Source organism: Sitodiplosis mosellana, unplaced genomic scaffold (genome assembly GCF_009176505.1).
Source record: "Sitodiplosis mosellana isolate CC-2019 unplaced genomic scaffold, AAFC_SMos_1.0 Smas_scaffold_6167, whole genome shotgun sequence".
Classification (NCBI taxonomy): Eukaryota; Metazoa; Arthropoda; class Insecta; order Diptera; family Cecidomyiidae; genus Sitodiplosis; species Sitodiplosis mosellana.
The window spans coordinates 2,215,815-2,232,806 of NW_022601408.1; the positions used below are offsets into that span (position 1 = coordinate 2,215,815).

The 16,992-nt window shown below is 36.4% G+C and overlaps 1 protein-coding gene across 29 annotated transcripts in view; it reads left to right on the forward strand.

Annotated features, from left to right (window-relative positions):
• LOC129575769 (putative uncharacterized protein DDB_G0277255) overlaps window positions 1-16,992 on the forward strand; it is a 35,079-nt gene that overhangs the window by 9,422 nt on the left and 8,665 nt on the right. For 15 of the 29 annotated variants that reach the window (XM_055459773.1, XM_055459775.1, XM_055459778.1 and 12 more), the window contains 9 exons: window positions 5,533-5,813; window positions 10,153-10,363; window positions 10,464-10,658; window positions 10,771-11,146; window positions 11,521-11,958; window positions 12,085-12,322; window positions 12,405-12,552; window positions 12,620-13,033; window positions 13,129-13,567. In XM_055459773.1, coding sequence (XP_055315748.1) covers window positions 5,655-5,813; window positions 10,153-10,363; window positions 10,464-10,658; window positions 10,771-11,146; window positions 11,521-11,958; window positions 12,085-12,322; window positions 12,405-12,552; window positions 12,620-13,033; window positions 13,129-13,567 — 2,618 coding nt within the window. In that variant the 5' untranslated portion in view covers window positions 5,533-5,654. Of the gene's footprint in view, window positions 1-5,532; window positions 5,814-8,679; window positions 9,927-10,152; window positions 10,364-10,463; window positions 10,659-10,770; window positions 11,147-11,520; window positions 11,959-12,084; window positions 12,323-12,404; window positions 12,553-12,619; window positions 13,034-13,128; window positions 13,568-16,992 lie in introns of those variants that run through there. The other 14 variants (XM_055459796.1, XM_055459798.1, XM_055459795.1 and 11 more) reach the window with 6 other exon arrangements.

The window sequence follows — 16,992 nt, forward strand, 5'->3', positions numbered from 1 at the left end:
TGTGTGTGTGTGTGTGTGTGTGTGTGTGTCTGGGAAAAAGTGTGTAATGATTAGACGGCGAATGTATAATGTGTGTACATTTTCATTTCTCAACCACGATATTTCGCCATCAATTTCAGTTTTAATTATTAATTATGACATATTTAATATTTGTTTGACGTGTTTTCACCAATGACAGATTGATTATTATTCAGAATAAAAGGAGAGAGAAAATATAAACACGACGAACAAATGAATTTACGCATACTTAACCGGCGAAAATCCCTTCGAAAAATGCACCAACATCACGTTAAAAATCACAATGCTCAGCAAATTCATCTCATCAGCCATCAGCCATCAGCAAGCAGCAACACAATTACTCGACACTGTTTTTGCCACCATAATTATTCATTTCAAAAACAGAAATACTCGTCCAAATTACAATTTCCTACTTTTTGTTTTACGAAGCCATAACACGAATCTATAACAGTGATGTTATGCAGAGTTCATCATCATTCGATGCAAGAGTTTTAATTAAATTCCAAGTGATATAGAATTCAGAAATTCGGACCGAAGCCAAATAGAGTGAAACTAATAAATAGATCTTCTCTATTACTGCCAAAGACTACTCAACACAAACAAGTCGAATAATCGATGGAATCGAATGAAACAATTTACTTGAAATATTTTTAGGATGTTTAATTGATTGACTGTCCCTCGCTCTCTCTCTCTCTCTCTCTCTCTCTCTCTCTCTCTCACTCTCTCTCTCTTCCTCTACCTATTGACATTTCGACCGAATTTATGCACCGAAACGCAAATACCATGAATTGCTTTTAGGTACACACTTTCAGTGACCAGTTTAATTGAAACCATTCAATTACAGGATTGTGAAGGAAAATGGGAATATTTTTTTTAAAATTCATCATGACATTTCCTCTTCATCCATGTTCATACAATTTTTTTTTTTTTTCAATTGAAAATTCAGCGAAGCATTCATACACCTGAAATGGCCGAGAAAATCAATTTTCGATTTAGATTCCTATGAAAGTCATGACTGTAGTTCAAATGATGTTTCATAAATAAATGTTGGTTGGATTTTCTCTATGATGGTTAACAGATGCCTTCAATTTTCGTCTCGATCATTTACAGATTTACATTTTGCCGTAACACTTTAATATTGTAACGAAGAGCCAAAGTAATGCTATTACAATTGTAATGCCAAAATTTAGCATTACCGGTAATGTGTAACAGTTGTAATAGCTATTACTTGACCCGTCCGTTACAATATTAACATGTTACCTAACATTAACGGTAATATAATTCTGGAAGTGGGTTTTGGTGGATCCTCAGGATCGTTCAAAACTGCTCCCGGTTCTGGATGTGAGTTTTGGTGGATCTTCAGGATGGATCAGACTGGGTTTGACAATGCCCTGGTCCATCCTGAGGATCCACCAAAACCCACTTCCAGAATTTTCTTACCGTTAATGTTAGGTAACATGTTAATATTGTAACAGACGGGTCAAGTAATAGCTATTTTAATTGTAATTCCAAAATTTAGCATTACCGATAATGTGTTACAATTGTAATGCCAGTCATTTGGCATTACCGGTAATAGCTATTACAATTGTAATAACATTACAGGACATTTTTGTTAACGTAATGCTACTACCTACTACATTTTTAATGCCGGTAAATCTGTACGATCATTTGTATTGAATGCAACACAAAATCGATTGGTTGTCATTTATGAAATGAGCCACATTCGGGCTAATGAATGGAAATGCCAATTATGGAGCGCAACGAATACTATATCTTATTGCAAATCTAAAATGTTATGCTCATACATTTTATTTGTTCTGTCGCACTCCCTCGTTGGCTAAAAGTTTTCCATTGTACGCTTGGTTAACCGTGATTACGAGGCGACGTTGAGAACGGAATAATAAATGTATGCACATTGTGGAATGTACCGATGTGCATATTATTTTTTTCACTTCACACTGTGTGAGCGTACCCTGTGTGTGCTCTTGTTCCTTGTGTGTTCAGTTCAAGCGATATCGATAACATATATATCGTCATGCGGTACGGCAAACAATGGTAAAGTTAGCATATTTGCAAGTCTCCGAATGTGCTCAGTCGCGTGCGTGGGCGCGCTTATGCTTTCTCACTCTGTCATTCGCTCGCCTGCTCTCGCACACACACACACACAAACACCGGAAAAACGGTTAAAACCAATAAACTGGTTATCGGTATTATGGTAATTCAATTAATTTCGTTTCGAGTGTGCGTCTCTGATCGAAGGGAATGAGAAATGTGAAAACGTTTGTTCGATTACACGCTGAGCAGCACAGGAAAACGGAATGAGTAAGCGAATGAGATGGAGGAGGAGAAGGAGAAGTAGATTGAAATGCTAGCATATATCGCGTAACTTGGCTTATAAAAACCCATTCAGAATGAAATAACAAATGAAAACAATGCGAAGCATGCACTCGAAATATCTCCACTTCGGGCAATCAGTTAATCGGTTTTGCTGGGATGTTGTTATGCTCATGTTAATTTTGTTGTTGGTTTTTTTATATTGTTGTTGTTGTATTGCAACAGCAATAAATTGAAGTTCGAGAAAAGTTTTCGATGCTTAGTCGTTGCGTTCACATGTGATGGCCAAATTAGAACAAACATCGTTCCACGGCAGCTTCATCATGATGTTCTAATAATTCATGCAAGTTTCTACAACGTTTTTGCTCTTTTTTCCCTTCTTTTTCTGCACTAGACGAAATCGAAGAAAAAAAAAACAGAGGAGCATCGAAAATCTGCATTTCCTTTGGTATATTCGCTGAGCACAATTTTCAAGAATCCGTTTGTTCATGAAAGATAAGCACGGTGATGTTGATTAGTCATGTCGGTAGAATAGATACGATTTGCTCTCGCTCTCTCTCTCTCTCTCTCTCTCTCTCTCTCTATCTATCTATTTACCCATCTCACTTTCTCTGTTTTACTGGGCGACTGATTGAACATTATTGAATTAATTACAGGCACACGATGCGAATGAATAATCTTCAACGAGTTTTCACATAATTTAAAATGCCATCCGAAACCTTGATTGCAAATTTGATACTCTACAAATATTGGAATAAATATACGCTCGAATGCCTAGCTCTGTGCAAATCGTAGCCAATGCCTGGGATTATTATTGAATGCAAACCAGAGGTTGGTTGCAGATAAATTTATTTATATAAATTTCAAATATCAAATAAATTTATCCGATATTTTTCATGCGTTGTGTTGTTCTGAGTCAGAACTTCTGACGCATTCGTAGTACATAAACGAAACATCGGCTGTTGTATTTGCAGCCAGCTATTCATCGCAGGAATGAGATTTTTGTTTTGTTAATTTACCGATATTTGTGAACAAGTCTGCCACTGTGTCACTACATAGTATATATATAGTCCATAAGAAATGTGCAGAGACAAAATGTTCGCCATTTAGTTTTACATTGCCAATACATTAGTTATGGAGATTTTTGTATTTTTTGTTGTTTGTAAACAAATCTACATATCTTTTTGCATTGTCTCTACACACTTCTTATGGACTATATATACTATGTAGTGACACAGTGGCAGAATTGTTGACAAATAACGGTAAATGAACAAGACGGAAATCTCATTCCAGCAATAAATAGCTGGCAAATGCGTTAGAACAACACGACGCATGAAAAATATCGGATAAATTTATTTGATATTTGAAATTTATATAAATAAATTTATGTGCAACCAACCTCTGATGCAAACAGTAAAATATGGATTATAATTTCTCTCATTTTTCTTGCTGTTGCTGCTGTTCTCTTTGCCATCTAATCCAAACTAATTATAATGGTAAGCGGCAGAGAAACAGATCAATACCATGCACTAAAATGCCATATCAACACACATCTATTCCAAATGTGGTGAACGAAGCGAGCATACACAACGACAAACGGCAATACTTTTTTTTTCTCTCCTGATTTAATTGATTTCATCTTACCAACGAATCATATTTATATTCATCCCAAGAACTAATTAAATCATGTTCGATCTTCAGTCTTTTTGTTTTCTCGGATATTTCTTCTGCTGAATGAGCAAGCATTTTCGCTTGTTCTCGATTTGGATGCCATGAAAGTAATTTCAGTAAAAAAAAAACGATGATATTTTCCAGATATAGTTACAAATGGTTTACTTTCCATTTCTGATTGAACCAATTGAATATGTGGTGGAATTGACTTCATTCCAATCTCGAAATATCAAATTTATCCGAAATGGAAATATCAAAATCAAACGTTTCATTTCCGGTCGATTCGAGTTTTTAAACAATTTAATCACCAATACAAAAGAAGCTCGATGTTCGAAATTTATGTGCATTTGCATCACGAAAATTTATTTGTAATTTCCCATCGATAAATTTCAATTACAATGATCATAAAATTTAGCACCGCCCGTTTCAAGTCATAACCATAAATAAATCCGTGTTTTGTAATGAAAACTCCAACCAATTTTATGACATAGAAATTAATCTCGACTTTAAATTCCGCCCAAATTATGTCCGTCATGCCGTCAACGAACATACTGAGCCAGTCGAGCTACATATCTCTCAGTCAGTAATATTAATTACACGGTGTACATTCTCTCCCTCGCTATAATTGAAACTTGATTGGACCCATGAGTCAAAGTGTTTCATAAATTTTTACTTTGTTACCCATCGATGCGACAGTTTCGTTGATCTTGTTGTTGTTCCTGTTTTGATTTTTTTTTTTTTTTTTTTTTGGAAACGTAATTGAATTCTGTGTATGCAGCTTACAAATATATTTGATTATCCATCTTTAAGCTTAAATCAAGCCATTTTTATCCATTTCTTTAATATAATCATAGTCTCATTTAAAAAAAATCAAATTTAATTAGTCACTTCAATGCTTGCGTTCGGTGCTTTTTCTTTTGGTTCATGACACATAAATGAAAAAAAAAAAAATTTTTAACATCAACCGGGCGCATACTGAAACACGATGAAAACATTTTTATATTTAATAAACGAAGAAACACGTTTTGCATAATGCTTTAATTCTGCATTATTCAACGATAAAATTGATGCTGTTAAATGAAATTGTAACCGATGGGATTTTCGTGGAATTAAAAGTTCGACGTTATTATTTTTTATTACGAAGCTGCTATATGGGTCGGGTAATGGGAAGGGAGGTGGTAATGTATGTATGTGAAGCCCCCAATGAACTGATATTATGTCTACAATGTTGTTTACTGTCGGAATTGAATGCGGTAATTTGTTTGACCACAGTTGCAAAATAATCTCCGGAAAGGAAGAGTGTATGTAGTATATATTTGCCTTATCAACCGTCCCCTTCCTTCAAAATAACACAAGAATAACATAAATACATCTCGCAACAATGGAAAAATGAAGGAACATAGGAAAGCTAAAAGTTTACTAATTAAAAAAATTAATCTCTCGCAATATAATTGCGGTTTTCTGTCGTAATTGGTAATTTTTCTTTCATGTTTTGTTTTATTTCTACAGACATCAATTGGTTTTTCAGATGTGAGAAACGTACCCGTTCAACACACACATACTCACACTGCCATCAAAGACATATAACAATCGATCAATAGCCGTTTTGCCAATTCGGAGACTGTACGTTCATGGGAAAGTGTGCATCAAAACAGCAACTGCATCATCGGGAGCTTTTGCATCAGCAAAAATATAATTGGAACGATAAGAGTAATGGACGAACGGTCAATGGAAAAAACACTAGATCATCGATATCCGAACAAAGCATTTTTCTGTTGATTGAAAATGAGGTAATTCAATTTTATCCAGTTGTTTCATATTGCTCAATTGCATTTGTTTATTTGTTCTTAACTGTGTCTGTGTATGTGTGCGTGCGATTGAGCGAGTGGACAAAGTATCAGCACGGAAAGTTCATTTTTCAGTGAGTGAAACCATGCAAGAAGCGTGCTTGTCCTGTCGTCAATGTGCTTGCATTCGATCAGTTTAGTTGTCTGCAATCTCGTTCTAATCACCGAAATGTCGAAACCGAATTGATGCTCATCGATAAATGAAATTTCTTTCTCTCTTTCTTTCGTTATTTCGTTTTTTTTTTTCGTTTAAATAAGTGGATTGGATGTATGCACCGTTGAGCACAAGCACAAGCACAACCTTAATTCATTACATTACCAATTAAACAGCGCATTTAAACGATGAAAAAGAATCGTTTCTCTATTCTCAGAATTCAAAGGAGGCAAATTAAAAAAACATATAGTGTAAAACATCAAATTATCCACTGTTTTTTGCCATTGTAGGCAAAATGTCAGTTTACCTCCACTGTATGAAAATTGTCGGCAAAATGTCATTTTACCTACATTTTTGGTGGAACGGTGTTTCAATGTATTAACAATGTAGGTGAAATGACATTTTGCCTACAATGGCAAAAGACAGTGGGTAATTTGATGTTTTACACTATATGTTTTTTAGTTTGCCTCCTTTGAATTCTGAAAGTATGTATCTCCTCTATCTTTCTCTCTCTCTTTGTTCGTTGGTTACGAATTTGAATGAATAGTCTGCATTTCCAGTAGCAAAATTGATTGAGGATAGCTAATGCTTATCCAGGATGAACATGACTCATTTTCTGAAATTAATTTCGATTTCAAAATGCGATTAGCATTGGATGGAAAAAAATAAAAAAGTAACGACAATCACAACACGGGAATATTAATGCCTTTTCACTGGTTCCACATAGTATTTGGTTTCATGTGTCAATAGAAAAGCAAACAAGCACACTTAAACACATACACACCGCCCGTTTCTACTAGAAACCACAAATGAAATTAATTATTTTCGTATTTAGTTGATTTATTGACATTAACAATTCTGTACGATGCGATTTGTGTGCTGTTGTTTTTCCCTTTTTCACACGCTTGCCTCTGTGTGCGTGTATCTGGGTCTTTTTTTATGTCTTTCCCTCTCTCCCTCTCTGAGTATGTGTCTGAGTGTGTGCATCGAAAATCCGGGAAATCAGGCTTACAGCTCATTCAAACCAATATAAAATTTTCGTATTCAAAATGAATTATGTAGCACTTGATATAAAATATAATGCGGAATTTTCATTGAGCCTATTCATAGCCGAATAATTGGGGATTATGGCATTAATCGATGGCATCGCATATACAACATCATCAGCGCAATGTTTACGCACACGATAACACATTAAAACGTCAAACAAAACACTCATTCTCTCTCAACAAACACACACACACATTTCGATTTCACTTTCATAAAGGACACGAGCATACAAGGCGCCGTCGTTGTCAACAAAAATAGCAGCCTACATAAAATGAGCATTTCGAACAAAATGATTAACTTTAACATACTCGTTAAGAAGCAAAGACGAATTCAATGCGAATGTTCAAATTTAATTCGCCTTTTGTCATTCTCTCTCTCTCTCTCTCTCTCTCTCTCTCTCTCTCTTTTTCTCTCTCTCTCTCGCAATGAGAGAAACCAACAATCGATTTACAAAAGCATAATACACATGTTGAAGAGAAAAGTGCACACATGCACAGATCAACGAGCCAGACAAAACGAAACAAGCACATTAAATTATCATTTAACGCGTTTTCATTAAGTCAGTTTTGATGATTATAATGTTTCTATGCAATTCTTTTCATTCGAAATCCTATGGTTTACAGTGTGAGAAACAGAGATAGATAGGTGCAGAAGAGAGAACTAAAATACAACACCGACATCTCTCACCATCATCTATTTTATCTGTTTGAATAGTATTTAATTCAGTTGCTATGACGGTGATAAATACAAAATATATTCCATGAAAACATTGCAATGAACCTAAGCTCCGTAAATTGGACTTCCCACGACACGAATTACTACGACAAGAAGAATACACAAAAGACACATTCACAGCCAACAACAAGAAATGAAAAATTTTCTCTAATTATAATTCTCTAATTGTAATTACAACCGAAAAAACCATAATAACAAACCTCATGTACGTTATACATATGTTAAGCATGTTTGGATGCCTACTTGTTATGATATGAAAATCACCAAATGAAAGCATAAAACAAAACGGAGGCGGTGAACGATAAAAAATTATATTAACATGATCCTCACTGATGCACGATACAAATCACGAGACATTCATTCAATATTTTTCAAGCAATAAACCAAATTCCCATCGTCTGTTTCAATTCACTGAACCAATTTACATGTCACACGTAAATATGTTTTCATATTTCGGTTTCGGTAAAAAAAAGGTCAAAGGTCAACAAGTGACAATATCTCGATTTAAATCAAGTTAATTTCTTTATTTTCCCTCCTTTTCCGTTCTTATTATTTAAAATATCGCCAATTATGGCAACATACTGCGTTGGCCATTTCTCCGGTTTGACGTCAAAGTGCCAACACATTTATTAGTTTAAGTCAAAACTGATATAACGCAAAAAAAAAGAAATTGAGTTCTCAGGAGGATTCAATTACTGCATCGAAATTTTATTTAATGGAAACAAAACACAAATAGAACCCATGTTGTAATCAATAAAAATCTTTTGATGTTTTTTGTGTGTGTGTGGTGAATTCGATCAAGATAAAGGTGTGTATTGATTATTCGATTGTATTCCTAAGACTTATTTTTGTACTCGGTATACCAAATAGATCGTCGAAATGCGTGGGGACATTTTTACACATCATAGGACTGAAACGAGTACGGCGCGATTGAAGGTCCCATTATGTGTACCATTTTATTGCCTTTTTTTCATTCTGACTCCCCAAATGGCGTGTTAGAAAGAGATGGAGAATCCTTCTTCAGTTTCGGAAACCCAGGCAGGCAGTATATCCCAGACAAAATAATACTGGTGGAGCAGAAATCGCGCCGCGTGAAATTCTACCGTTGAAAATGTGCGCTTCACACGCAATCCATTCAGCGTTCATTTTACTCGAATGCCATACTTCAGTCGGTTATCAATAGATGGAATTGTGTGCTTATTCGGCAAGCTCAAAGCTAAAAGTTGGAAAAATCTAAAGCGCGAACAACGGAATAAAACTTCGAGAAAAATCAAATGGAAAACCACAATGAAAGCTTATTGTTATCATTTGTGCTGCAGATGGCATGCGAGTTGAATTATCGATCCAATGAATAACTACCCCTCGTCAGTGCACTTGCGCCGTACAGCCCTGACAACACGCTCACCGTGTTACGAACAGCGGCGTACTCACCCAATCCTTGTACTCACCACTCCGAATCCAAGTGTAGGGAGCATTTTGGTCGTGTCGAATGTTTCCCTCTAGTTTCATTTAATTGCGCGGTGACCCGGTGAATTGCGACTCTGTTCAAAATTTTCCCCTGGAACAAACACGACATGCCACTACATCGGAACGATGAGCGTAGTTTTCCAGTCAAACATAAACTCGAAAAGACTTTATCATCGTTTCACTTCAAAAGATGTAGAAACACTTGAGATTTCAAACAATAAAAAAGCAAACCATCCAAAAATATTTCGAAAGACAATAAACCATTTCCAAACTAAACGAAATTGGAAAAGAATTCAAGTGTGACATTGAAAAATCGTGGCAAGTGAATTGTTTCTTTGGAAACCTTTTGCGCAAATTGCGTTTCAATAATCGTTGACAAGTAACAACAACAACAATAAATCTCACTGAACTACAGAGGAAAACGGAACAACCACAACTACGAAAAAAAAAAACCCGAGGAAATGTGTTCCCAATGTGTGGTTCAGCAATAACTGGGCCGAATCCCAAAATTGTCGAAAATTCGTTAGTGACGTGAATTTTATTTCGGCCGTCGATTTGGCAAATCCAATATGGATGAATGCCACAATGTTGTAATTAATCTTGGTGAATTTGATACAATTAATGTTGATGACGCAACTGGATGTAAAATGGTGAATACATTTCATTAATCGACATTTTTTTATGTTCACACGGCAAAATTATCGATTTTTTTTTTTTCATTCGAATTGTATTTTGATAATGAGTTCATGTTTGAAATGGCTATTCCAATATTTGTGTATTTAATTTTGGTTTTTTTTTTCAGTATATACATCAAAAGTGGTTCTACGTTGCAATTTTAACTAATATCATTTTCATTGTGTTTTTTTTCTGTTACAGGGTCAAACAGAAAGTAAAAAACGTTCCCGGTCCGTTGAGACCAGGGGTACGGCAATGTCATTCGGATTTAAGAAGAAATTACCGTCGCAAAAACGGAGCACATTAACTGCTGATGGTGCTCAATTAAAGGACAATAGTTTGAATTCGACAAATAATTTGAAAACGGACAATGCATGCTGCATTGGCAACAATGATAATAATGGAAATTCGGGTGAGTGTTTGCGCCTTTGATGGGATCTTTTATGCTCGCGTGGGTGTGGATGCAAGCAACACAACAAAAATTACATTAAAATTACTTATATGACTTTCAGTGGAGTCAATTGAATCGTTGAGTGATACGGGTCGTTCAACGCCACGGCTGTCGCCACCAAAGAAAGAAGCAGCAGGCGCTCCATATCGAAGCACACGCTTTGGATTCCGCCTTAATAGGCCAGCGTCAACGGTGCCGAAAAATTCGAGCTGCGAAAATGTTGTGAACAATAATCATTCAGAGGCTAAACTTAATGGTAAATATGTGATAAGAGAACATACAAACTGCAGATATTTCGAAATTTATCGTTGATTTAAATGTTTCATTTGTGGACTATTCTTTGGCATGTGTCCCAACATTTATTACAGCTAAGCCACGTTCGAAGAGTGCGTGCGGCTCACGTCGTTCGATTGCATCGTCGGTTACAAGCAATGAATCGCATCAAAGACATCCAACCGTTCACTTTCAGCTGCCACCATCGCCGATATCATCGCCACGTAAACAGTCCGAATCATCACAGTCAAAGAGGAGCACCGATCCGAAAATAGATAACGATTCGATGATTGCGACAGCCGTCAATAGTAACAACAATAACTATGAAAACAGTCGACACAACACACAAATGCAACGGAAGATGTTTTTCATGCAATCCAATCCCATTCAAAACACTTTCAATCAGAATAAGCCACCAAGCGGAAAACGTTCGTACACGATCATCAACACCGAGTTGCACACAAACGAAATGTGAGTTCGTTTTTTTTTTCTTCTCTACTTAAATACTCAAAATCCCGAATCATTAAAATAACAACAACAGAATAACAAAAAAAATCCAAACCACACACAAATACAAACACGTACATTTTCACGATGAAAGACAGTAAAACCATTCCAATGGTTTCTATAAATATACGGGCCATCGTTGAAAAGGGAACACTTTAGCATTTGCATGCGAGAGTTTGAGCGGGCACTTTTGCTCGGTTTGTCAGTTTTAGAAATGTTGTTTGCGCTCTGCATCGATAATTTTGAACATTGAGACATCTTCCGTTCATTTTTTCTTTTCGTTTCTCTCCTGTGTGTCTCTTATTCTACTATTATTTTGCTGTTGTGTTGTATTTCAGTCATCGTCCGACGCCACAAGCGGCAACGACAATCGTCTCGAAATTCACATTGCACACATCTAGTTTACCGCAGCCACAGTACCCAGTTCCATTCAGAGTGCCAGTTAGCTTAGCACCACGCTATTCAATGGACGTGAAAAATGCCAAACAAGCAGCAAATACCACAAAGAAAGGCTTTCAGGCATCGCAACGTGAAATATCGGCTGATTCGGGCATCGGAAGCCTAAGCAGCCACAGCAGTGGCGCTATTGATGTAAAAAAATCGCCACAGCGACAAAGAAGTCGACCGAGAAACCTTGAAATGGTTTTCAGTGGACGAAATAAATTTCATGTACGCGATTTGGCCGAAGATTCACTTTCCGATGATAGTATACAACCGTTGGCATTGCCACAACTTCCCACTGTGTACAGCTCAAAAACTCAACCTGCTAATTTGAGGTGGGGATATTCTTTTTTTCGTTTGGTTTTGTTTTGGATTTGGTTTTGGTTTTTGTTTTGCAAATGCACACTTGCATATTATTTCGCAAGCAGAATAAGAATTAAATTTACATGTATTTTTTGTAGTGGTTTGGTTCGAGCAACAAATAACCACGGCAACAGAGCTTCGATCAATTCCATCGACAGCATCAACAAACGCATTGAGTTGAGCAATCGACAAATGTCGTTCAATTCATTGGGTGGTGAAACGGTTGAAGAGGAAAAACTACAACGGGATAATTCGGTCACAGAAAAGGGGAACAATCGAATGATGGTGGCGCCTGCATATCTCAGCAAAAGCCCATCGGCATCCAATTCTATAACCGTGAGTAACCTTTGAAATGAGGTCATTGGCATTTTCGAATTTAATCGATTGATTTTAACAATTCAATCTTGAATTTTATCAGGGAATGAGCATCGGCGAGGTGATGGCTATAAAAGATGGTTTTAGCATAAGCAGCAGTGATTCGAGCAAACGGAATAACAATCAAATGGAATATGATGACGATATCAGTACGATAACATCAACAACTGACAACAAATTTAATTCGATCTGTGAGTTTTTAATTTTATTTCCTGGTCTTGGATTCGACAATTCTAATTTTAATTGATTTTTGTGCAGCCTCAACAACAATGCCTCAATCACAATTTGATACACCGTCAGCACCAAATACGAACGATGTGGTGAAAGATCGAAAGTTCGCAGCGCTAACTGCTTCTTTGAATGACATCCTAATTGATGACGAAACATCACCATCAGACAGTCTAATCAGTAGTACAGCATCGGATGACCTAAGCTCCAAGAATAACAACAATAACAATAATAAAAAGAAAATCGCTGAGGCGATCAAAGATGCCGATGAAAAAGATATAAATGACGTGTCACCGATTTTCGAAGTGGCTAGCCCGATATCGCATGGAACGCCAACACATGCAACGAATTCGTTCTCATTTTCGGACGGTGATGGTGGCCGAGATTTTTTGATTGATGACGAAATAGCCGATCAACCAGTGCTATGTTTTGGCGATAATCAGGGTATAACCCAAATGACTCATTTGCATAGTTCTATCAAACGAAATTGCATTGAAAATTCTCAACACCATTCGTTTTTTTCTTCTTTGATTTTCTAGCATCAAGTACACAATTGCATTCGATGATTGATACACCCACGCTAAAAGAAACATCATCGGCAAAATCGTCAATAAAACGAAAGCCTACATCAAACAATAACAGTGCCACCAATTCGTATGCACCGCAGGCAAAACCACGGCAATCAGTCATTTCAAGAGCCGAATCGCTTGACACTCTATCACCATGTGAATCTATTTGCTCGGACGATTTAATGATGGATTTCGAGTGCAACAGCAGCATCGATTCCATTGATCGAGTGTCCAGATCGAATCCAAGTGCGGTGGGGGATGCGAACAGCATTAATGGCAGCACAACAAAAGTCAATCGACTTGATGAAGCTCAACTGTGGAACGAATTCGAACAGAACGGTGGTGGACATTTCAGGGATTGGAGCTATTTATTAAAAACGTCGCGAAATAAATGCCAAGACATTTCTGTGTAAGTAGATTTCGTTTAAATACTTTTTTTCTTCTATGATGAAGCGAGCCCATTTAGCACTTGAACAATCACAAAGGTAAAATGTGACTGTATAAATTGAATTGCCTTTTACGGTCAAATAAAACAAAGGAATGCGATCGATATTTTAGGCTTGGAAAACGCTAAACCAAACGAGAAAAAAAATTCATCGCTTTTTTCGCATCTATTTTTACCACATTTAACTGTCGCAGCAATGAATTCACTTTGCTTCAGTCATAAAATAGAAACGCCGCTGAATTATCATTAGGATATATGCCACCGGTTAGCATGCAATTTCAAATGAAATTCACTTAGCGAACGAGACAAAAAAAGACCATTCATAAAGTAAATCAACGGAAATAAATGTTGCGGTAAAATATATGCCTAACTGCAGGAGTTTTTCAAGATTCATGCGGCAAATCAGCGTAGAAAGACTTTTCATGGTTAAACTATTTAGCGGCTTTGCATAAAACAAGTTTAAAATTAGAAAAAAAAAATCCCATCGCTGAAGATATGTGTTTCATTATCTTCGAACAAAATTCATGGTATGTACCCTTCTGTGTGATGCAGAAGAATGGTGAAAATATCATTCTTTGAAGAACAAAGTTGTTCCATAGCTGCAGAAGAATGTAAAAGTTCAACTAGTGAAAATTGAATTTCCTCCATTTTCTTCCAAAATAAATGAAGAAAAAAACTAGCTCAAGGTATGCATTTAAAAGAGACTTGCATTGCGCAAAGTAAACAATTTTTTTCTGCACTTTTTTCCTGAATCAGTTGTAAAATGAAAAAAAAAATTGATTTGACAGAATTGTCTGTTTTCCATTCGAAACCATACTCAATAACTCATTTCAATGTTGTTTTTTTTTTGTTGTAAAAAACAAAACGTTCCATTTTGCACCCATTAACCAGAACAATGTAGAAAAAAAAATATGCAAAATCGTTTAAAACTTAAAGCCGTAATATTTCATGTTAATTGCCATTTAAAGTGACTTTTTGTTGAAACCGAGAGAGACACATACAACTATTTTACATTACATCAACACATTTTAATAATAGCATGTGTTTTCCGTTATCGTTTCATTTGCGGGTAAATTGTGTTTTGTTTTATTTTCCTCTCCAATTCGTGCTATTATTGAATTGCATGTGGCAGGCACTTTCCGTGAAGTTTATTACGTGAGTGAGAGCAAAGAAACTGCAGCCCATCGGCAAGAAGTATACAAATTAAAGAAGAATAACCAATTTCTATATGCTCACGGAATTAACAAGAGCAAAATAAAACCGAGAAGAAAGGAAAAACAAAATAAGTTGAAGAAACCGTAATTCAATTGTAAAATAGCTGGTGTCAATAACTTAGGCAATATCTCAAACGGTGTTATAGCGCTGTAGTATTTAATGGTGTATCATCGTTTCGCAATTATTTCACTTCAAAACATATGTACATATATTTTGGTTTGTTGCACAAAACTGTAATGGATATCTGGTTGGGAATTGGGCGAACAAGGTTTTGATACGGTTTTGATGTGTGTGATGTTCTTGAATTTCTTGAACAAGTTCAGTCAACGACCAAACGACCTATGCAAAGCCAAGTTACTAAATTGGAACAGTCACTAAGTCAAAGTTATATCACGCGGTAATAGTATAGTTTAATGCGTGCAAAGTCGATGTCATTTGCGAAAGGCCACAGCTAAATAGACGTGAGTCAAGCCGCACTAGTTTTACTAATCCAAATCCATGTCAGACGGCTTTTGGTTCTTTTTTGTTTCTTCTACTTCTTCTCGTTTCGATTCGTTCATGCTCAAGTTCTTTGGTGATGTCGATACGCGAATGTATTCATGAGCAAAACAACAATGAGACCAACCAGCACACATTCTCACACACTGGCGCATTGTATTTTATTACGCTAAAAACAGCCGCAACCACTGAATAAAAGTAATAAAAACTGTCGAGAGAAAAAAAAAACGAAACATTTGTTGTACTGTGACGATTGCTCGGTGTCTGACGTGTACTGCACGTACGCATATCTCATACGCATCTACGTGCGAGCGCCGTGAGTGAGCACAATGGCATAGCCGTCATTAGAAGAAAGTCAAATCAAAACGCTAAATGTCCATCAACAAACATTCCTCTTCTCTCACACACACACACATAGAGAACGCGACAATGTGTCTGTTTCTGTTTCTGTTGTTGTTGTTGTTTTACTTTAGTTCAAGTGAATATTGCTGGACGCTCGGATGTCTGTGTTGTGTTTGGTGCTGCACATGAAAATAATATGTTGTACGGTGATTGTGTGTAGCTCGAATAACATTTTCTTACCATTTCTTCTCATGTATTGTTCAGCTCAGCTGCTTTGGCAGTTCAACGATGCGCGAACACTTCAATCTGAATGCGTTCACTCGAACCAACATCAGCCCAACATTTTGATCTATTCGAATCGTGGCTGACAGTAGAACAATAAAAAGGTTCTCCGCTTGCTTCCGAACAGTTTGTGTTGTTTTGTGCATTTATTGTTTATTACCATTTATTTCGCTGTGTTTGTGTGTTTGTGATGCTTGAATCGAACGATGAAAAATATTTTCTGTGCATTTATTGTTCATTATTACAAATAAAATGAGTGATCCGAAGGCGTGGACCAAAGAAATGTAGCGATGTGAATGTTTTTGTGCATAAATCTGAATAAATTGAAGGCCTCATTTGACACATGAACGAGTACAAATGCATGCCAGTGATTTTTGTTTGCATTTAACCATAAAATATCGAATAGCATCCAGCCAAGTGGTCACCATATTCAACGTTGCTATTTTTTTTGTTGTGAAAGATCTCTGCCAATTTAATAAGATCACTTCAATCGCATTTCACCATTTTTAAGCGATGCTCCCATATGAATTCCATTCCCTCGATCGTATCATGTCTTACCTGCGATGGAATATATTCACCTCTCGTTCACCTCGCTATTTGGCCTGATTTAATTCTTCAATTTGTCGACGAAAGAATATACGAACACGAGAAAATCGCATTTCATGTATATGTCGATCTGTAAATTGGCTTACATATTTTGAACTCTGTGATCTACTAACGAACATTGGTTTTGAGTATGGAATTCAAAACGATAACCAAAGAAACGTCTGTGACCGTCATGGAATCAAACCGACCAATAACAAATAATCACATCATCATTAGGTAAATTTTATTTTCATTTCATTTCAACAAACGAATCTATGATTATTTAGCGTCCCAAATGAAAATTTTAGCTCGTCATACATTCATGGATGTTCACCCAAAAAAAAAAAAAGTCTGAACAAACAAAGCGCTGTGTGAAATTCCAATATGAAGAACGTTCCAAATTACTTGGTTGATTTGCTATAACATGGAAGAGAGAAACAAAAACACAACGCTAAATCCCCCAGCAT